Source organism: Sinocyclocheilus rhinocerous, unplaced genomic scaffold, assembly GCF_001515625.1.
Source record: "Sinocyclocheilus rhinocerous isolate Xijiao unplaced genomic scaffold, SAMN03320098_v1.1 scaffold851, whole genome shotgun sequence".
Classification (NCBI taxonomy): domain Eukaryota; kingdom Metazoa; phylum Chordata; class Actinopteri; order Cypriniformes; family Cyprinidae; genus Sinocyclocheilus; species Sinocyclocheilus rhinocerous.
The window spans coordinates 726,979-749,378 of NW_015624573.1; the positions used below are offsets into that span (position 1 = coordinate 726,979).

Consider the following 22,400-nt stretch of genomic DNA (forward strand, 5'->3'; position numbering starts at 1 on the left):
AGAGACTGTGTGTGTGTGTGTGTGTGTGTGTGTGTAAGTGAGATTTGATGAGTGACTGAGTGAGATTTGATGAGTGAATGTTTGTGTGAGAGGAGAGAGATGATTTCACCCTGATCTGCCCAAATATGTATGAATATATACATATGCGCAAAGTAATTCTTACCCCAGATGGGCTTCTGTCTGCTCACTTTCATCCAAACAGCTCTGTTTTCATCACGCACCCCGTATGTCTCTTGCTTCCATGGCCCCATCACACCTCTCCTCCGTCAGCTGTGAATCTAATAGCGGTGCTGTCATAACACGCGTATTAAAGCTTTACGCCATTAGACACGTTTGTGCTGTGGCTGGTTGATGCACCAGCTGCTACATCCTATTAAATGCGTCGTTTGTTTTATCATTTGGTAGTCAAATTGCCTGGTAGTTGTTTACCTCCTTCACTTTACAGCGGCTCCGGGGTCACCATGGTGGCAGTAAATTATGTTTTATTTTCACAGAAATTATGGCTACACCTCAAAAAAAGAAGCTGTTTCGTGCATCTCTAATTTTTAAACACCCACCTTCTACTTTGTGAACAGTGCAAAATATCTGAAAACTCTAGCTGTGTATGAGCAAGTGGCAAATTAGATATGTGCTCTATTTATTTTTAGCAAAAAATGAAAAATTAGTGTAAGCATGCACTAGGAAACTGCATATTAATCTTTTTCAAGGAAGTCTCTAATTCGGAGCAATTATGTTGAAAGGAGACATCCTGTGGAAGCAGATTTTTAGTGTAGTATATATACAAAAAAATGAATTTCAAATTGTTTCTTGCAAAATTACAAACGGTCTTTATTACAGGTGCATCTCAATAAATTAGAATGTAGTGGAAAAGTTAATTTATTTCAGTAATTCAACTCAAATTGTGAAACTCGTGTATTAAATAAATTCAATGCACACAGACTGAAGTAGTTTAAGTCTTTGGTTCAGCATTGCTGATTTGTTTTTGTGTAAATAGTGATACATTTTTTCATCCTTAAAGTGCCCCTATTATGCCTTTTTGAATATTACCTTTCATGCAGTGTGTCATGTAGCTGTATGTGAACATTAACTATTTGCAAAGTTGTGAAGCCGACAGTGCACGATAAATAAAGTTATTGTCTATCAAAAAAAAAAAGAGTCAGCTCGCAATCGCCTAAACGAGTCGTCAGGAATTCGAATCTTATTCTGTTACGGCTCTATGTCACGAAGTAACACATTTGCATAATGTCTGCCCACGTTCTACGTAAACGAGTCGTCAGGAATTCGAATCTTTTTCTTCTTCTGGGAATAGCAATATAAAACAAAAAGCAACTGTGCAAATTTAGAACCAATCCCAATCCTGGTAGACTTAAAAAAAAAAAAAAAATAATAATAAAAAAAATATATTTATATAAAAATAAAAAATAAATAAATAGTAATAATAAAAATAAGTGAATTAATAATAATAGCTAAATAAATAATAATAAAATATATTTTTTTACAAAGATTTTAGAAAAGCTGACACAACATTAAAAGCTAAATGCCATAAATTTACAGTTTTCACATTAGATCCATGTATACGAGAAGTTGAGAGTTCCATCGAGATAATGTCCAACAAATACACAGTCCAGGTTTGTCTGTCCATTGTGTGAGGAGGATTCCAACGGTTGACTAGCAATTTTAGGAATTCGAATCTTATTCTGTTACAGCTCTACGTCACAAAGTAACATATTTGCATAATGTCTGTCCACGTTCTACGTCGCCAACTTGCCCACCCACAAACAGTAAAATTTCGGTGTAGTTAACATCATGTCGAGAAGACGCTGTATCCTACGCTGTGAGAGTAAATTTGTTTTATCACATCTTATAATTACCAAAAACTTGTTAACACTTGACACTTACCACTGAGAAAACGTCCTGCTCCAGTCGTGCTTGCGAATCAGTCTCTTGTCGATCAGCCACATCAACCGTTTCATCATCAGACTCCGGCTCGAATTGGTAAGATACAATCAATACCATCATTTCTATGTATTGACAAGTCTCCAGGGCTGTCATTCTGTCATGGCAATGGGCGTTTCATTTCCGACACGCGCTGTACGCGGTAGACCAATCCAGTGCCAATCTCTCTACGGCTCTGGACCAATCACAAAGGACTGCGCCATCTGACCATTCACAGCAGTGAGGGTTCACGAAAAGGAGGGGTTTAGAGAGACTGATTCTTTGAACTGCTTCACACGAGTCGTTTACGAATAATTTAGAAATGAGGTAAAATTCTATCTATTTTTTGAGAAAACTAACATGTTTTTTGACCTTGCATGCATGTAAACCTGTTTTAGGAGACTCATAAAACAATATTAGCAACCTTAAAAATGGCATAATAGGGGCACTTTAATGAATAGAGATTTCAAAAGAACATAAATGATCATTTCTCTAATTATTTGTTGCAAGATTTACATTTTTTAAATTTTACTTTTTATTCTGACTTGTCATGTTACATTTTGTTTTTTGCAGTTTGACTTGATTTCACGTCATTGCGACCAATTCTAGCAATTTCATTCTAATTTTAAACTTCATTTCACAATTTCACAAATTTTTTTTTTTTGTATTACTTAAATGCGGAAACAGACATCCATAAAAAAACATTAAAAAACTGATGCTCTAAATGGCAAACAAATGTTCAGATGTTTGTAGTGTTGGGATTTACGGTCACAGGGGAACACATTTAATCCCATTTCAGGATGGCGTCCCACAGCTGTTTTCACACACACAACCATGTTTTGAAATGATTTGATTGCCTTCTAAATATGTTTTAAATTAGTAGGCTGTATACTTTAAACATTATTCCTACTTACACTGTCACTTCCAACTTCATTTCCCTTTTTCCCCCCTCAGTTTTCAATTTTTCTTTTACGTCTAGTGAGCGGCTAGTAGCTCATCAATTAAAAGTTGTGATGTGAAAGCACAAAAGTTGAAAAGGTCATCGCTAGCGTTCGCCTCCAGCCCCTGTGAGAGCTTCAGACGGTAATTGGGATCTGGGTGCTTGGCTGGACTCAAAATCATCACTCACTCTCTACTGTTCATTTTACTCCCTTCATCATCTCTCTCTTCATACAGAAACCCTTCAGAGTGGGAAATTAGATGAGAACAGCTGTTAATAAGGGAAAATGCTGTGCAACATCTTGGTATACAGTCATCCCACCCATTAATTCGCATTCCACAGAGACAGAGAAAAGAGAGACCATCCTCCCTCATCCCGAGCTAAAAAAAAGATGGATCAAGTATCCTCTTAAAGGGGGTCTGAATACTTTCCGTACCCACTGTATATTTTTTAATGACATTAAAAATTAAACACAAATTAAACGCATTTTGTTATCTAAAACATAAGCAATAAAAACAAAACTAACTTGCAAAATATCTAAAACTTTGCCTGCCCTGAAATGCAAAAAAGAATAAATAAAATGCTACCTAGGTCTCTCATGCTTACTACTGTAAGGCTACATTTATTTGATCAAAAATACAGTTAAAACATTAATATTGTGAAATATTGTTAGTTCAAAATAACTGTTTTCTGTTTTTATATATTTTAAAAATGTATGTATTCCTGTGATAGAAAAGCTGAATTTTCAGCATGATCCTTCAGAAATCATTCTAATTCTCTAGAATGGTTCTTTGATGAATAGAAGTTCAAAAGAACTGTATTTTCAATCTAAATCTTTTGCAACATAAATGCCTTTACTGTCACTTTTCATCAGTTTAATGCTGCGTTAATACTTGCTAAATAAAAATATTAATTTCTTAAAAAAAAAAAACTTACTGACCCAATTTTTTAAAATGTAGTGTGTGTATATATAGATAGTATAATCATATACCACTATTTAGAAAAAAATAAAGATTTTACTTAGTTAAATTTTTTATCCTTTTTTAAATTGTAAACAAAAGTGAATTCATCAGTATATAAGAGCCCTTTTTATCATGTGGTGTTGAGATGATGGCCGATGACCAAATAGTTTGAGGTAGAAATGTGGTTATCAGGATCTCTAGGGTGAAAAATGAGATTTCAGAGGCAAAGCCTCTGGAGGAAAAGTCTGAGGAGAGTTTACAGATATTACACCACTGACTTGGGTGACAAAGATCTCGGCACATCTGCTGGTCATCGCTAGCGTTCGCCTCCAGCCCCTGTGAGAGCTTCAGACGGTAATTGGGATCTGGGTGCTTGGCTGGACTCAAAATCATCACTCACTCTCTACTGTTCATTTTACTCCCTTCATCATCTCTCTCTTCATACAGAAACCCTTCAGAGTGGGAAATTAGATGAGAACAGCTGTTAATAAGGGAAAATGCTGTGCAACATCTTGGTATACAGTCATCCCACCCATTAATTCGCATTCCACAGAGACAGAGAAAAGAGAGACCATCCTCCCTCATCCCGAGCTAAAAAAAAGATGGATCAAGTATCCTCTTATCTCTCTCCCTCTCTCTCTCAGTACCATTCTTCATTCCCTCGTTTCTCCCAGGAGAGTATTACCTCTCCTTAATTTCACGCTGTAAGGGGATTGTGCAGGAATTACACCCAGACACCCATTCAATTTCCCCTGTTACGTATCACTTCCCTCATTATGAGGGGCGGAGTCTTATCCAGTTATCCCATTTAGTCTTTTCACATGTTCCAAATCACCAGCAGACAGTCACAGATACCATACTGACTTTTTTATTATTTTTATTTTAGATTTCTTTGTGTGTGTATAGATGAATTTTGAAATGGATAGATTAATGGGTTCAAAAATGGGATTGTTTTAATTTGAAATATACAGTGGGTACGGAAAGTATTCAGACCCCCTTAAATTTTTCACTCTTTGTTATATTGCAGCCATTTGCTAAAATCATTTAAGTTAATTTTTTTTCCTCATTAATGTACACACAGCACCCCATATTGACAGAAAAACACAGAATTGTTGACATCTTTGCAGATTTATAAATGAGATTTCAGAGGCAAAGCCTCTGGAGGAAAAGTCTGAGGAGAGTTTACAGATATTACACCACTGACTTGGGTGACAAAGATCTCGGCACATCTGCTGAACAGCCTGAAGGGGTCCAGAGGTGAATGAAAGAATCAGGAGAGATAGTGTTATGAAGATGAAAAAGTGATAGCTGTAAGGAAAGAGAAAGGCGATGACGGATGAACTTTTACTTCAGGAATGTGTGCTGTATATTTTCATGCTTTCGAGAACGATGTGACCACACAGACACACTGTCATGAGAACATGTGGTCCACATAAAACACACTGGTCTGTGTGGAGGCTGTTTGCTCGGATGAAGTTGCTTTCTATCAGTCTTTGCAGTTAAAGTGGGAACATTAGTCTTGGCTGAGTGCATTTACACACACACACACACACATATTGCTGCATGTCTCTCGCATTCTCTCTCTGTTCAAGTGCTGTCATTGTCACTGCTTCACACAAGTACACACACATGTGAGATAATATATGGAGCATGTAAAGTAAATTGGGGTCAGTTTTCTGTCTTTGATCTTGTGAAAAAAACACTGCTGCTGAAGTGAACTGAAGTGTTCTGGAATGCTTAGAATGTGACATCATTAGTCATAACACACCATCATATTTGTATTACTTTTATGGTCTTAGTAAACACTTCACAGTAAAGCATACAAATCATATTAATAGAAGTAACCAGTTTTGTAAATAATGGCATCAAGAACTTTTTCCACCTCGTTATTCCTGATAATAAAATGAGTACATAACAAAACTATAGAAAAAAAATAATTAAAAAAAATTTAGTTTTAAATGCACTACCTTTCAAAAGTTTTTTTTCTTTTTTAAATATTAGAAATTCTTTCTTTTATTTAGCAAGGATGTATTAAATTGATCAAAAGTGACAGTAAAGACATTTGTTACAAAATATTTGTATTTCAAATAAATTTTTTTCTTTTGAACTTTGTTCACCAAAGAATCCTAAAAAAATGTATCACAGTCATCACAAAAATATTAAGTACAACATCACATCTGTTTTCAACACTGATAATACTGAGTTCTTGAGCAGCAAATCGGCATATTAAAATGATTTCTGAAGGGTCATGTGACACTGAAGACTGGAATAATGGCTGCTGATAGCTGCTGTAATTACCCAGAATTACTCTCTCTAAACCTACTGATAAAATATGTACAATAACTTTGCCATTAAAAAGGAATAAATTGCATATTAAAATGTATTAAAATGGGAAACGGTTGTTTTAAATTGTAATAATAATTTAGAGTATTACTGTTTAACTGTACTTTTAATCAAATAAATAAAGCCTTGGTGAGCAAAAAAAATCTTATTGACCCCAAATTTCGAAAAGTATACATATAAATTGTACGACACTCTTTATTTTTATTTTTTATTTATTTTTTTGATCATGTTACTTCTTAATAGAACTAGCCAAACTTGTGCATAAGCAAAAACATCCGTCTCCTTTTCACACACACAAAAAGTTAATGTTAACAAATTCTGGTTCTGCTTTAGTAATTACAATGCAGTTTGGATCTTGTTAGTTACAGAGCATACAGACACACAAACATATGTGGAACACTGTGTGAAGGCAGTGATTAATAGCTTTTACACAGAGAGAGAGAGAGAGAGGAATGTGGAGCCCAGCATGCAGGTAAAGTATTCTGGTAGTTTAGTGAAGTTTAAGGGTGTGGTGTGCTTGGTTTAGATTTTGGAGTTTGAGGAGAAAGCCTTCTCTGTTTCTGAGACACACACACACACACACACACACACACGTACTTACACACTCTTAACAGCTTCCCTCTTGGGAATCAGACACTTCAGACTAGTCACACCTCACTGAAGGCTTCATAGACCCTGCTATTAACATCCGTTTCTAGTGGTCTGAATTAGACTGCACTAAATGCAAGTGTATACAGAGTCAGAACACATTAGAACAACACTTGTAACCACGTTTTGTTATTTTAAATATTTTATTCATTTTATTTATTTTAATTAAAAAGTCCAAAGTTTATCAAAATGCAATTATATACCATCCAGGTATAAACTGCAATTTCTGAGTAAGTGTATGAGAGAGAGACATAAAAACACTTCTCCAGACAGAGAATGAATGAATGAATGAATGAATAATGAATGAATGAATGAACGAGGCATTTATATAGTGCTTTCATTGTGTATTGCTGTACATCCAAAGCGCTTTACAATCATATGAGGGGATCTCTTGGGATGTTCTTTCTATCTTTCTTCCTTCCTTCCTTCCTATAATTGCAATTTGCCTGTTCAAACTAAACTGTAACATACTCACAGGTAAGTGTGTGTGCCTCATATTTTATTAAAATTGTCAGTCAGAGTAGAGGCAGGCAAACAGAGAGACATGCTTCAGAAACTGTGTGAGTCGAAATCTTAGTAGTGTTGGGCTGTCACATGGTCAGGACAGAATAAATGTTAGGGAACAGAGGGTGGAAAGAGAGAAAAGCAACATCAACACGGTTGTTGGAGTGTAAATGTAAGAAAGTTAAAAAAATAAAGTGATGCACAAGCCAGGAACATCAAAGAATGCAGAGATCAAGTTTAGGGATTTGTGTTTTGACCTCATAGCTAAGGTTAGGTCAGGAAAGGTTAGATCAGGCACAGCAGAGGGTAAATGTCAACCCTAGATTAGTTTTCAGATTAGATATTCATTATTGGTTGTTGAGTTTAAACAGCAGCCAGTTTTACACTACTGAAAAGTAAGTTCTTTGGCATTTAGTATTTCTTTTTTTTTTTTTTTTTCCATCAGGTGCTGGAAATCCTGGTGCGTTCGGTAGTGGACAATCTGACAGATCACCGTGGCGAACAGGCCTCCAATCTTAAAGCCAAATTGCAGGAACTCTTTGGTCGAGTCTCTGCCCGCTGCAGCACAGACGCCCAAATATGGAAGCAGTATGCTCGTCTCTATGGCGATGGCAATAGCAACAATGTAGAAGACAATGAAAAGGTGAATTTTCATTTTATTATTTTTTTTAAGATATATTTTGGGCATTTTTTTTACTTTATTAGTATAGAAGTGACAGGAAGCAAAGTGGGAAAGAGAGAAGGGGGTGGGATCGGGAAAGGTCCTCGAGCTAGGATTCGAACTCTGGACGCCCGTAGCGCAATGGCGCTATATGTCAGCGCGCTGCCCACAAGGCTATCAATGCCAACTTTATTCATTTTTACAAGAATTGGCTTGAACTGTTATTTCTACATTCAGTGACTTAACAAAAAAGCGTCTACAGTACACCAAGGTTTTCAAGCAAATAGTATTCCCTAATCTATTTTGTCATTAATATATTTGATTTGAACAGTTATTGTAGTTTTTTTTTTTATTATTTGCAAATAAAATAAAGATTAATAGAGCAAGTTTTTCAATCCCCAGGGAACATGCATCTGGTAAAATGTAAATCTTGAATGCTCTGTAAGTCTTTTTGGATAAAACGCATGAATGTCAATTTAGCTTGAAGAGTACAAACTGTCACAGTGGGCTTCCTAGCATGGTGCTGCACCTATAGAAAATATATTGATTTACAAACTCAAAATAATCTTGACTCAGTTTTACATTGAAGACATACAGTAGCTTTTATTGGTTGTCGTTTTATTACCTTACATCTGGTTTGGTCTTGTAGTCTAACTGCGTTTTGATGTGTGTGTTTGTAGGCACTGCAGTTTCTGAGTAAAGCGCATCGGTGTGAGACGCAGGCAGCTGGCTGGGAGAAAGACATGGGCAACTTCAGATCTGTGGTGAAAGGTGCCAGAGATATGGCTAATGGTGAGACTTCACACACACACACACACACACATGGCCATGCTTTCCCTTTCTCTTTCACAAGGCCATTTGAGAGGAACATACAGAATCGTGGTCCTGCACTCATTCAGAGAGTCACTCTATCATGGCTAATGTGGCAGCGCGTGACCGTAGAGAGAGTCTGAAAGGGCTGATGGATTGAGAACAAGGAGCAGGAGCAAGAACAACAAACAAGCCTTTTACCCCTCTGACCTCCAACAGAGACAGACTTCTGTTTGTGTGTGTGGGCACGTGCGCCTTTGTGTTTACCAGATGGGTTTGCTTTTGTCTGTCCGTGTGTGTGTGTGTGTGTGTGTCTCATTAGGAGGGATGTTGAGGGTTTGGTCAGTAAGTGTGTGTTGAATTAAACATCAGTTGGGACAGAGCAAAGGTTTTGGGTTGAATAGCAATTCTTTCTCCTTCAAATCTGAATTTCTGTCTTAAAAATCAAACTGTCACATAATTTTATTCTCAGCTGGCATTGAACATGGACAAACTTGTCTAACCGAATCATGATCCCGCTCGAATGTTCGTTTGCCATCTTTTTAGCATCTCTCCTCTTATTCCATTTCACACACTCTCTCCATCAGCTTGTCCTTGAGTATGCAGGCTGTTTGTTGTTGATCTTAATGATTTATAAAGGGGCGGCTCGGCAAATGTAGCAGAACCCTTCACATGCCTCCATCCCTTCCCACTTACTCTGGCCTGCTTTCTGTATGTGTGTGCGCGTGTGTTTGGGGAGGATTGATTGATCGATATAAGGGCGAGGTAAGTGTGTGAGCATACATAAGATCATTCTTCACTGGGTTGTATGGTACCTCGTGCATTTGTGTAGATATTGTATTCATGTATGTGTTGCTATGCATTAAAGCTGTATGTGTGTGTTGTGAATGAGCTCCACACTTATTAATCACACCACTTTTCCTGCTGTTGCCGCTTCAGGCAGAAACATGAGGATGAGATGGGTAAAGAGAGAGATGGAGATAGCAAGAATGAAGAATTGATGGATAGATGGATTGACTAGAATTTAGCAAGAAATAATTTAGAAAGTAAATGCAAGAATTTTGAAGGACAAATTTGAGGGGAAAGCAAAAAAACACAAATTGAGAGAGAATTTACAAAGCATAAATTTAGAAAGAAGAATTTAGAGGGAAAAAATAAAAATAATTTAAAAAGCATTTAGAAAGGAAATAAGCAGAAATTTAGAAAAATATTTTTAAAAATTTTATAAGAATGAGTATTTATAAAGGAAAAAGGCAAGAATTTAGGAAGAAAGCAAGAATTAAGAATTTAGAAATAAATAAATTAGAAAGAATTGCAGCACGAATGTAGAAAGAAAAATAATTCAGGAAAAGAAAAACTTTCTAAGAATTTAGAAAGTAATTAAAATGTATTTAAAAAGCTTTAGAAATAAGATTATAATTTAGAAAGAATGAAAGAATTTATAATGAATTAAGAATTTAGAAATTTAGAAAGAATTGCAACAAGAATGTAGAAAGAAAAATAATTCAGGAAAAAAAAAATTTAGAAAGAAACATTTTCTAAGAATTTAGAAAGTAATTAAAATTTATTTAAGAAGCTTTAGAAAGAAAATTATAATTTAGAAAGAATGAAAGAATTTGGAATGAATTTTGGAATTTATGAAATAAGGAATTTTAGGAAGATTAAAAGAAAAGTAGAGGAGGAGGAGAGAATCAAGGAAGTGAAGAACAAAAATAGGAAGAAGGAATTGAAAAGTAAATCACAAAAGTGGAAATGATGGAATGAAAGGCAGAAAAAACAGGTGTGCAGAGATGAGAAAGCGAGGGAAAGCTAAGAATTTGAGAGAGCGAAAGAGTGGCCTTTGACACTGAGGTAGATGCGCATACTCATGCATCTGTTGCTTTCCTCCATATTTGTGAGCAAGATAAACATAGTTGATAAACAGCACACAAATGCTTGCTGGGAATGCACCTTCTCAGGAAAATGAAAGTACCTGCGCACACAGTATGTGTTATGTTCTGTTAGCCCTGTTTGATAATAATATTCTGCTAGAGACTCTGCTAATTATGAGTTTCATTGTGGAAAAAAATATGTAGAATAGATGACAGTGACTGTTTGTGTGTGTGTGTGGAATGATGTTTGATGTTGCACTAATAGCTGTAGTGATTAAACATGAGTCGCTCAGAGGTCGTGATCCATCACTTAATGTGAACAGTGCTACACACACACAAAATTAAATAATGACCAACTCTTTGTATTAGGCCACAGACCTTGATATTGCATCACCTGACCTCTAGTGACCTTTGACAGGCCGACACTCACTGTCTCCTCTGGCTGGCTGTGCAGCATACAGATGCTTAATGTTCCAGCACTGCCCTCTGTAAACCGCCGGGACTCTACTGGAGATGAAACTCATCAGTAATTCCTGTCTATGTCTCTCTGTCTCTCTGTCTCGCAGTCTCTATCAGCTGTAGCAGGTCTAAGCGCAATCCTCAAGAGGCTCTACAGTTGCTGTCTTCAGCTCGACTCAGTTTGAAGAGCCTGGTCACCAAAGCCAGAGTGAGTTTCACACACTCGGCTCTTAAAATCGTTAGCTTTAAGGTTTTGTTTAAGTCTTTTAAAGCTATCAATAAAAACAGGCCTTTTTATTTGTTTTGTAAAAGTTAGCATTTTCTGGCAATTTATGCCTATTTAATGCTATTACACGCATGGTAACACTTTAGTATAGGGACCAATTCTCACTATTAACTAGTTGCTTATTAGCATAATAAAAAAATATTGGCTTTTTTTTTTGTACTTATAAAGCACATATTCTGCATGACCATATTCTACATTCCTAATCCTACCCAATACCTAAACTTAACTTCCTTACTAACTATTAATAAGCAGCAAATGAGGAGTTTATTGAGGCAAAAGTCAATGTTAATTGCGAGAATTGGACCTAAATATAAAGTGTGACCAAATATTTAAGTCGATATAAAAAAGTGCTCGAAACTCACAAATCCAACAAAACAGGATATGAGAAAATTTAGAATGGAAAATAGGACTTTTTTATACAATACTGTTCAAAAGTTTAGAGGCATTTTTTTTTAAAGAAGTTAATACATGTATTCAGAAAGGACGCATTAAATTGATCAAGTGACAGTAAAAACATTTACAATGTTAAAAGATTTGTTGCAAATAAATACTGTTCTTTTGAGTCCTGAAAACAATATGAGGGTTTTTACAATCATTTTAAGCTGCACAATGGTTTTTAGCATTTATACAGTAACAATAAGATATTAGAAACAAATCAGCATATTATATAATAATTATAGAATAATTTCTGAAGGATCATTTGAAACAGAAGACTGGAATAAAGGCTGCTGAGAATTCAGCTTTGCCATCACCAAAATAAATTACATTTTAAAATATTTTAAAATAGAAAACAGTTATTTTATAATAATGTTTCACAATTTTGCCATTTTTACTGTATTTCGATCTAATAAATGCAGCCATGGTGAGAATAAGAAACTTCTTTCAAAAAAATAAAAATCTTATTGATCCCAAACATTTGAACAGAAGTGTTTATCAGGAATTGATTGGATAAAAGGTTCTTTATATATGACAGGCCAGCTTGTTGTCAGCTCAAACGAAAAGTCCGGAAGAAACTTACATTTTGATGATTTTTTTATATTGAATAACTGTTATATTGAAAATTTTTCAGTATTTACAATAAGACCAACATTCTAATGTTTTAAGTAAATGGTGTCAATTGTGATGTCATGTTATCTGTAAATATATTGTAATAAGTTCAATTTTTATAGGAATTTTTATTTATTATAATTTTTTTTTATAATTTATTATAATCTGTCAGCTGCCATTTATAGGTCTCAAAAACTTTTTTGATTTGTTGTCTCTTCACAGCAACTGTACACTGATGTTGCCACAGGTGAACTCCATGATGAGCTCAGAGGTGATGTCACAGAGCTCGAGCAGCTCATCACAGAGCTGCAGGACCTGAGTGCCCAGCTACGCAGCCAATGAGAAGCCTTAGCACTGTTTTCTTCCTCCCTTTGATTGGTTTAAACAGTGCATCTTTAAAGTTATGTTTTAAACTAACAAAACTTCCATCAGAAAATCCTCAGGACCTCTGTTGCTTGTTAAATCAACATGAAAAAAGACTTAGTGGCTGAGTTAAAGATGTTTGTCATCATGACCTGATCCAGGGTCAGCTGTCTTTGCCCTAATCGGATCCTGTGATCACACAATGTGATTTTAAGGTCCCTGAGGCTTGCTATGTTCAACAGTGCCTCATTCCAATGAATAATACACAGCCTCTTTCTTACATAATTAATCTTTATGCTTGTTTTTTTTTTTTTTTTTTACTTGTGTGCATGATGAAATAATATTGTGAAATATAATATTGAAAAATAACGGTTTTCGATTTGATTATATTTTAAAATGTAGTTTATTCCTGTGATGGCAAAGCTGAGTTTTCAGCAGTCATTACTCCAGTCTTCAGTGTCACATGATCCTTCAGAAATCCAATATGTTGATTTGGTGCTCAACAAAACAAATGTTGGAAACAGAGACAGTCATTTGAAATAGAAATCGTTTTTAACATCATAATGTTTTTAATCACTTTTGGTCAATGAATGTGTCCTTGCTGAATAAAAGTATTATTTAAAAAAAATGAAAATCTTACTGAAAACAAACTGTTGAACAATAAAGTATGTATCAGAGAAGGTTATTATGTCATTGAGAGTTTGCAGAGTTGGGCCTTTCTGAGTCTATTGGGTTTAGAGAGATTTATATTTACCCATCTGATTTCTCACAAATCTGGTCTCTCTTCCTGCCTTGACATCGTCTTGCTCGCACATCTTTCTGCGTCTGTCCTCAGAGAAAAGACATCATGCCAGTAATTTTTCAGCATGGTATTTGAGCATTACAGAATATCTGTAAGTAATTAACTTTCATTGTGAGAACAGTTCTTTGTTTGCTTGACCGTTACAAGAAACAAAGAAATTGGCAGTGTTCGGTTATTCATCATATTCGGCTATTTATGTACAAATGATGCAAGAACATTGCCTAGTAAGTTGCCCCAGAGAACCTACAGGATAGCTGAGGGCTAAGAAACATGAATCTGACACAAAGCAAACATCCTGTGTCTATTGTGGGAACCACCAAGTGAACAACTTCCAGAGATTACGCAATGTCAACACACTATAGTAGAGCTATTTAATATCAATGGCACATATATGTTTGGCATGTGTTACTACATCATCCAAAAAGTTCTGGTCTGTTCTTCTGAATAGAGTGCTGCAGTGATGTATTATTGTAGGCCAATGAACAACTTTTATGAAGCCAAAATACAAGGTATTACTAATATATTTTATGTTGTAGCATACAATCTGAAAATATCTTGATCTTGTTTTAACCACAGACTTTATTTCAGACATTTATCCAAAGCCTCACTGACTTTGGGACGATAGAACCGGAAATGCTAAAATGCTAACTCATTTCCGAGTTGTGGTCTACAAAAATGCATCGTCTCTGCAGCACTGCTTTTGGAAGCTATTAAGATGTGCCTAAAATAAATAACAAGCTCTCCTCAGCTGTCCTTTAAAGGTTGTCTAAATGGCAAATGCTGTAGCTCAGGTAGCATCTAAAACCAAAATGTTGTGTTTGAAAACTGTGTATTACAGTAGAGAGTTGCTGACAGAAGATATCTGCGTCCCTCCCACCGTGGGGCTGCCCTGCTTGCTGTGACAACAATCGCAAGGCACATTTTTAGCTACATAAACTGTTAATTCCCCAGCACAGCTCTCCTTCCTCCCGCAGGGTTGTGGTGATACCACTGATACAGTGTGAAGTTCCTGTCCTCCCTCTGTGGGCCGCATATGTGACTGTTGCATCAATTGCGTCCCTGCGGTCTCACGCACAAATGAACAACTTAAGAACCCGATGGCCCTGAGTTATGTTTTTTAACAGTTTATATAGCTGTCAAAGTTGATTGTGTTTGACACAATTGATCTTTTAAATTCCAGGCACTACTATACTGGTGAAATGGCAAACGATTTGAATATTCATATTGAATATTGAATATTTGAAGAGGTGACTTTACCAAATAAGGATTTTGATTCCTAAAGGGGTAGTTCTCCTAAAAATGAAAGTGACTGTTTGTAATACACGAATGATACCTTAAATCATGTGACTGATTAAGGAGAGACGTCATCAGTGGAGTCACTAAGGAGTCTGGGTCCCTTGCGCAGAATTGGTTTGCGAATCCCCATTCAAGTTTTTATACAATTTATATGGATTCACAGACCAAACTAAGATTTGAGAGTGTGGTGTAAACTACTTTAAAGCATGCTGAAGTCTTGTCATTAATATTGTATTCTCTCTCTCTCCTGCTCTTCTCTTTTAGTTATGATGGTCATTATTTTTAAACTAAAAATAGCTGTGACCCAAGAATAGCTTTATGACAGCACTGTCTCTCTCTGTTCCTTAAATCCCCTTTTCAGCTTTAGCCATTAGACCTGGCAGATGTAACAGGAACTGTCTTTTTATTAAATTAGAGATCATCAATTGATGAATACAAAACTTTAATTTGGCAATAAGAATGGACTGTTAAACACCTGTTCGGCTGTGTAGAAACAGAACGATTTCTTTCAAGACATTTGGTTCTCCTCAAGGATGATCTAATGCATTTAATAAATCCGTCTGAAATCTTCGTCCAAATACTCCAAAGCTTATGAGGAATGGTATTCCATGTCTGTCTATCTGTCTCTCTGGCCGTCTCACCCACGCATATCCTAGAGTGGGCTGAGCTCAGTCTAGGCCTAAAATGGTCTTGATCTAAGGAAGTTTCTGAGTCACCTTTCAGTAATGCTGTAAAGACGTTCTGGTAATCCAGATAACAAGTGTCTGTAGGAGGACAGCGACTTTCGGCTAAGTTTAGGGAATTGTGAGCGTGTGAAAGAATGGAAGCATGTTCATCTATTTGTGTGTCGAAACAGGAGGGTGTGTGCGGATGCTGAATGTATTAATAGGATCCGGTTTTTGACGTGTAGGGAGGCCATAGGGTCCCCGTTCATGGGCAGAAGGCTCTCAAAGTCAGATTTAGAGCTGGTAAGCAGTGAGGCATGCTGTAGGGAGAAAGTCATTTGGATCACATAACTGCATAGAACATCACGGACCGCTTTGATTCAGTGTTTCTGAATGGTGTCACTTATTAAGTAAATCATCCGAATAAATTAATGGTTCTAATGGCTTTGCAGGTCTTTTACAATAGGGTTGAGAACATCTTAAAAATGGTCTTAGTTGGTCTCAGAGCCTAGTCAACACTCTTAATAATAAGGCTCCCAAAATGGGGTTTTCACGGTGATGACAGAACCAATTTGAATTTTCTAAGGAACATTGCAGTGAACGGTTCTTAAAAGTACAATTTTGCTTAGTGTGATAAACATTTTAATAATATATTGACCCTTTTTACACCTTTTGTGCAATGGGACGTTTTCATGGATGTTAAAGTGTTCTTCATGGAATAATCTGCCAATAAAAACTTTATTTTTATGAGTGAAGCTGGTCAGTCTCCCAGCTTGGTCAGCTAAAAATATTTCCTTCAAAACCATCTAAGGCCCGCCTAAACCAGTTTAAGCATTTTCCCCCTTCAACAGGGTCTACCTTGTCAATCCAGTGTCCCAATCTGCTTGAAAGTGCCCAAAGTTTTTCTAAATCCATCCAATAGACTAGGTGAGGCTTAGACTAGCTTTCAAGCTGTTTTTATTTTAATATCAAATGCCTGTGTGTCCATCAAATCCTATGGTATTTTAGGGGAAATTCTACAAGTAAGTCAGATTAGATATATGGGAAATATGGGAAGGTTATCCTCAAAAAACAGAATATAAATAGATTTCAAAGGCTATATTTACAATATATGTTAATATTCCGATAACTGCCAATAACCTAAGGAATTATTCATATTCCGTAATCGATTCGAATTGTTTACATGCTACTTACCAATGCCATGTGTTTTTACTGCCATTTTGTTGTTTTGCCGCCTTCAAATATGAACTGTTGGCCTGTTCTAGGATACCCAGTCATCTGGACAATTACATAAGCCCCTAAAATGATTCCATCAGTATGTCCTTTGTAAAGCAACAACCATATGAAAGTGTCAGGGTAAGAACTGAGCCAAATATATCTGAAATGGTAACACTTTTCATTAGATTTCAACTAAAAGTAGCCCTGTTTCCTGAGTGCCCCCAAAGTGTGGCTTCTTCTCTTCTGCACATGCGCACTTTGATCAGAGTGGAAGAAATGTGGTTAAAGCATAGGCTATACTGTGATTATGGTTACTCTAATTATGTGCATAATTATGGTATTCTGTTTACATGAGCTTCAGCTTTAATTCCAGCACTGGCATAGGGTGCATGTAGGCATAGCCAGTGTTTGATACTTTTGTATAAGCAATATTAATATTCAGTCCCCAGTTGATGGCCAATGTAATATCCTGAGAACCCTCTAGAGTCTAGTGGAATAGCTTATTTTTGTGTGGAGCTGTGGAACCGATGCCTGCGCTCTACATGACAGGCTTGATTTATGATGGATGCACTTATCTGACATTTTTACAGACGACCCCCATCATCAAATTCGTACGTCTGAACGCAGTTCTTCAGTTCAGTCTTTTGCCTTTGGTTTAAGGGTTCAGCCCCACATGTGTGTTCCAATAAGAGCTCCATCCCTGACGTCATGTCTGCAGGAGATTGGCTATATGGAGCTCGAGCACAAACTCCTGCCCTTGCACACACACGCGCTCAAACTTTTCTAAGAGTTTTCAAACTTCTGCTCGAGCTCAAATCGCCCGCACGCGAGCTCTCTCGCCGCCTTGACTCCCGTTTTCCCCGATTTCCGTTTCGTGCTTTGAAACTTTCTTTCACTTCAAGCATTTCCCCCCTCTTTTAAGTTATGTTTGCCTCTAAGTGTTTTCTTATGGCGAATAGATGACAGCGCGCGAGGGTTTACAACTGCTTCACACGCGACAGAGTGGAGCTGCACTTCTATAGTTCTTTTTGTGTCTTTCTATCTATAGTGCGTGTATATAGTACAGAGTAGTTCTTTCAAACTTTCCCAACACTTTCACTTCCAATGGATATGGCTGTGCTCATGTGGGACATCATTGTTTCTTTAACGTTATTGATTTCTCCGGCTTCGCTCTCGGCGGATAAGAGCGGCTTCAGGAAACTGTACGTGCTTCAGCCGGGACCGAGCGGTACGGACGGGGTTCGCGTGAGCTCTATTTCATCGCGCTCGGGAGCGTCGGGACAGCCGCACTCCTACAATGTAGAGCTCAAAGCCAGCTTCGGCGGCCAGGTCCGGACCCGCAGAATGGGTCACCAGTCGAACCCGAACCCGAGCATTCCGATCCGCCAGGACGCGCAGCCTGGCCGACACACAACCAGCCATCATATGAAAATGTCAGGGTAAGAGCAGAGCCAAGTGTATTCATGTGCATAACATTAAATTTCGACCAATAACCTATAGTTTTTTAGTATAATTATTTGTAGGCTATGTACCATACAATACCTATTAGACAAAATAATATCTAAATTTGCCATTAGGCAGCTACAACAGAAAATATGTATTATGAATATTCATTATTATTATATTCATTATGAATATTGTGATATTGTAGTGTTATTTAAATAACTGATGTTTTTATGTAAAGCTGTTTTGCAGTCTAAATGGTCACAAAGTTCATTATCCAAACTAAACGCATATTAATTAGAACTAAAGTAACTTTATAAGTGAATACCGATATTGAATGATTTTCTATAGAGACCCACCAAATGGTGCTGATAACGAATATTGGTAAGTCAAACCGATTATTGAGCTGTCTGTAGTTCACAGTTTGATAAAGATAAATATAAAAATTAGCCATAAGAAGAAAAAATTATGTAACAGTTCCAAAAAGTGATGCTTCCATTGTAATGCGTTACTTGTATTGTGCAAATTGCTAACATAAATTGTGTCAGTGTAATACTGTTGAACAGAAGTAATCAAGAATGTGAGTGTTGTAGTTCCATTAGTTTCAAACTTGCATTTGATTGCCAATGATGTTAGCAGCCAGATGTCACTAAGGAGCGATAAATTTGATAAGGCAACCAGTCTACAGTGATCATAACGTTCTAAAAAGCAAAGTAACATTTGTTGATTCAAGAAACCATGCAAGCCAGATTAAATGTAAGCTACCGGCTCCCCTACCAATGAACCCGATGCCCCTTAAAAAGTTTCACCAGGCCATTCACAAAGATTTTTTCACATTCCCTACAATCACAAAGAGTACGAGTGTATCCCAGCCCTGTATTTCTTCATATTTCCTGTGCTTTGGATCGGTTCCTCTTGCTTTACTCTAAGGTACAGTATGAAATAGCACAGTGGGAATAAGAGGACTGATTATATTGGAGCCTCATCCAGCTTTGGTCCCCGGGCTCCCATGTCACTTCAGTGAGAGCAGACTTGCGTCAGAAACCTCTCTGGGTGGGCGAGGAGATTGACCGGGGGGTTTACAGTAAGGTTAGTAGGTCCATTCAGTTTGTGTGTGAGTGTGACTCTTGATGTCATTACAGAGTGAACGTCTGTGGGGGGCAGTGCTGTGTTGGTTGGAGCAAGACCCAGGGATCTCAGCGCTGCACTAAATGTGAGTTATGACGATTCTTTTGAATCATGCATGTGCTTGGGTTCTCTCAGGTCTTTCTTCTGCACTACACCACACTTGAGCTTCAATCTAAAATCTTGCTTGAACAAGGGGAGTCCTATAATCACCCTGAAAGTCTAGTTCAGAATGGTTTCTTTGCTTTAGTGTAACAATTTTGCTAAAGACTGAGGATTTAACATGAAATCAGTTATCCTAAGTATGTCAACAAAATTAGCTAACCAGTCTTTAAAACTCATTGGTGTAGAAAAGGGGATTGAGTTTGTCTAATTAGAAAGGGTGGTCACACTTTATTTTAAGGTCCAATTCTCGCTATTAACAAACCATTAACTATAACTTTTGCCTCAATAAACTCCTAATTTGCTGCTTATTAATAGTTAGTAAGGTAGTTGTTAAGTTTAGGTATTGGGTAGGATTAGGGATGTAGAATATGGTCATGCAGAATGTGTTTTATAAGGACTATTAAACAGCCAATATGTTAATAATAGGCATGCTAATAAGCAATAGTTAATAGTGAGAATTGGTAGTTATACTAAAGTGTTACCGAAAGGGTTTAGGTTGCTAACACAAAAGCTGCAGGTTTAATCATATTTAGGGATCATCTAGGAGTTAACAATCCTGCCCAGCATCATTTACTGATCACAGACCGAGGGTTTGGATTTACACTTATGCCCCTTTGGCTTCAAACCCTTACTGTGCGCTTTTGAGCAAGACATTCATCCATGTCTTGCTCCGTAGTCCCCTTGGTATAAAATGGTGTCTAGAAGCTCCCTCTGGACACAAATGTGTGCTAAATATAAGTGAGAGGAAATGTCAATATTTAGTCTCTTTGACTTTAATTCTTCTGTAAAATGCACAAAACAGATCAGAGAGTTCAAGTGTTGTTTTGGACCCCATTGACTTTCATTGAATGGACAAAAACAGTTGAAACAATTTTCTTAAAGTAGTGTTCCAAAGTAGAAATAAAGTCATACATGTTTGGAACAACAGAATTTTCATTTTGAGTGAACTGTCCTTTAATGCCACGAGCAGTTGCTGTGGTTAAAATATGACATATGCTGAGACATTTTATGGTGTCCTTCATAAACAACCAGACAGACAGCTGCAGTGCCCACCTGTGATCAGAGTCAAAACGGCCTCAGTGAGATCTGAAGGAGAGGGATGGGGGTGGTTGGAAGGAGGGGGTGTTTTGTTATCATAGGTGTAGATTTCGAGTGGGTGGCAGCGGATGGTTCATGATAGCACATATTCAGTGTTGGGGAGTAACTAGTTACATGTAACGGCGTTACGTAATTTAATTACAAAATAAATGTAACTGTAATCCGTTACAGTTACTAAGAAAAAATGTGTAATTAAATTACAGTTACTTATGAAAATGTTAATGATTACAAACGGGATTACATTTGACTATTTACACACATCCACATACAGATTTAATTGATTTATTTCCCAAATTGCACTGACTACTCTGAGATAATCAGTTACATTACTTTAATAAAGTAATTGAAAAAGTTACACTACTATTACATTTTAAATAGGGTAACTTGTAATCTGTAACCTATTACATTTCCAAAGTAACCTTCCCAACACTGCACATATTAGCAAACACTCAGTGTATCACAACATGCTCAAGTTACAAGCAAATCTAATCTGCAAGTTATTGCACACAAAACCCAGAGCACCAACATGGGGTTTGTAAAGAAAGGAAATGCAAGACATGACAGAAATGTTTCAGTTAATTCAATGGACAGAAAGTACACAGGAAAAAAACTTTAAATATAATTTTAGAAAACAAAGGACACAGTGATAAGGGGGTAAAAGGTGAGGAATTGTGAGGCTACAAAGAGTATGATAACCCAGTGGAAGAGTTGGATCAGTTTCTCCTCATCCTGTGTGTTTCTGCCAGTAGGTTATATAAGAACCCGCCACTGTATGTGTGGAAGTACGTGGAGGCCACGGGGGAAAAGCAGGAGTTGCACCTCCACCCGCTGTCTGAGTCTTACCTCTAGCACACAGTCCTCTTACCCACCTTTTACACATATCCTAGACAATCAATATTGTGTCTACATCCCCTGTCTCCAGTGACGGTCGGCGTGATTTTGCCAAGTAAGACATGTTCCTGGATCAACATCTTTTGTTGATCCTGGATCAACATTACTGTCCAACCTAATCCTGATCATAAGCCTAAAACAGATATTTCCTGAAAAGTTATCCCTCAATTCTGATTGGTTAATTGGAATGTTGTTCCAGGATCAACAAGGATGTTGATCCAGGAACATGTTGTACTTGGTGAAGTCACGGTCACCCTCCAGTGACATTCCTCCTTCCTTCCCCTTGTTTTTCAGGAATGACAAATTGACTTTTTTGTGTGTAGGGTCTATGGCACCTCCAAGATTGTGTCTTGGATGTCTGCTGCATTTTGACAAAGTGTTTTGTCTTGGAGCCTTGCGTTGAACATCAGGTGTACATTTTACTAGTGTACAGTGATTATGCAGGCAATTTCATCCAAGTGATCTTTCTCATACAAGTCAGTCTTGGTTCTGGATGTCTGTATTTGATAGATATGGGTTTGTTTCTCAGGGGCTGGTGTGCAAACTACTAAGCCATAGAGAATCTAGGTTTTTGCAGTGCTTCTTGTATAGCTAAGACTTGTATTGCTAAGAGTGCTTGTTAAATTTTCTATTCTAATTTTTCAGATAACTGTGATACTTTTAAAGCTTAAAGGGTTAGTTCACCCAAAAATGAAAATTAGCCTGTGTTTTACTCACCCTCAAAGCATCCTAGGTGTATGTGACTTTCTTCTTTCAGACGAATTCAATCAGTTATATTAAAAATTGCCCTGGCCCCTCCAAGCCTTTCAATGGGGGTAAGCGGGTGTTGGTTGTCAACAGTTCAGAAGACGTGAAATAAAGTGCGCGC

At 37.1% G+C, this 22,400-nt stretch overlaps 2 protein-coding genes across 4 annotated transcripts in view; both read left to right on the forward strand.

Annotated features, from left to right (window-relative positions):
* ttc27 (tetratricopeptide repeat domain 27) overlaps positions 1-13,162 on the forward strand; it is a 116,343-nt gene extending 103,181 nt beyond the window's left edge. Inside the window, exons 17-20 of the mRNA XM_016558088.1 lie at positions 7,778-7,975; positions 8,674-8,785; positions 11,241-11,341; positions 12,689-13,162. Of these exons, the coding sequence (XP_016413574.1) occupies positions 7,778-7,975; positions 8,674-8,785; positions 11,241-11,341; positions 12,689-12,808 (531 nt within the window). The 3' untranslated portion in view covers positions 12,809-13,162. The remainder of the gene's footprint in view (positions 1-7,777; positions 7,976-8,673; positions 8,786-11,240; positions 11,342-12,688) is intronic.
* A 4,414-nt stretch (positions 13,163-17,576) lies between these two features.
* The window catches only part of ltbp1 (latent transforming growth factor beta binding protein 1), an 86,659-nt gene continuing 81,835 nt past the window's right edge, over positions 17,577-22,400 (forward strand). For all 3 annotated transcript variants that reach the window (XM_016558101.1, XM_016558108.1, XM_016558116.1), the window contains exons 1-2: positions 17,577-18,249; positions 19,396-19,466. In XM_016558101.1, coding sequence (XP_016413587.1) covers positions 17,915-18,249; positions 19,396-19,466 — 406 coding nt within the window. In that variant the 5' untranslated portion in view covers positions 17,577-17,914. The remainder of the gene's footprint in view (positions 18,250-19,395; positions 19,467-22,400) is intronic.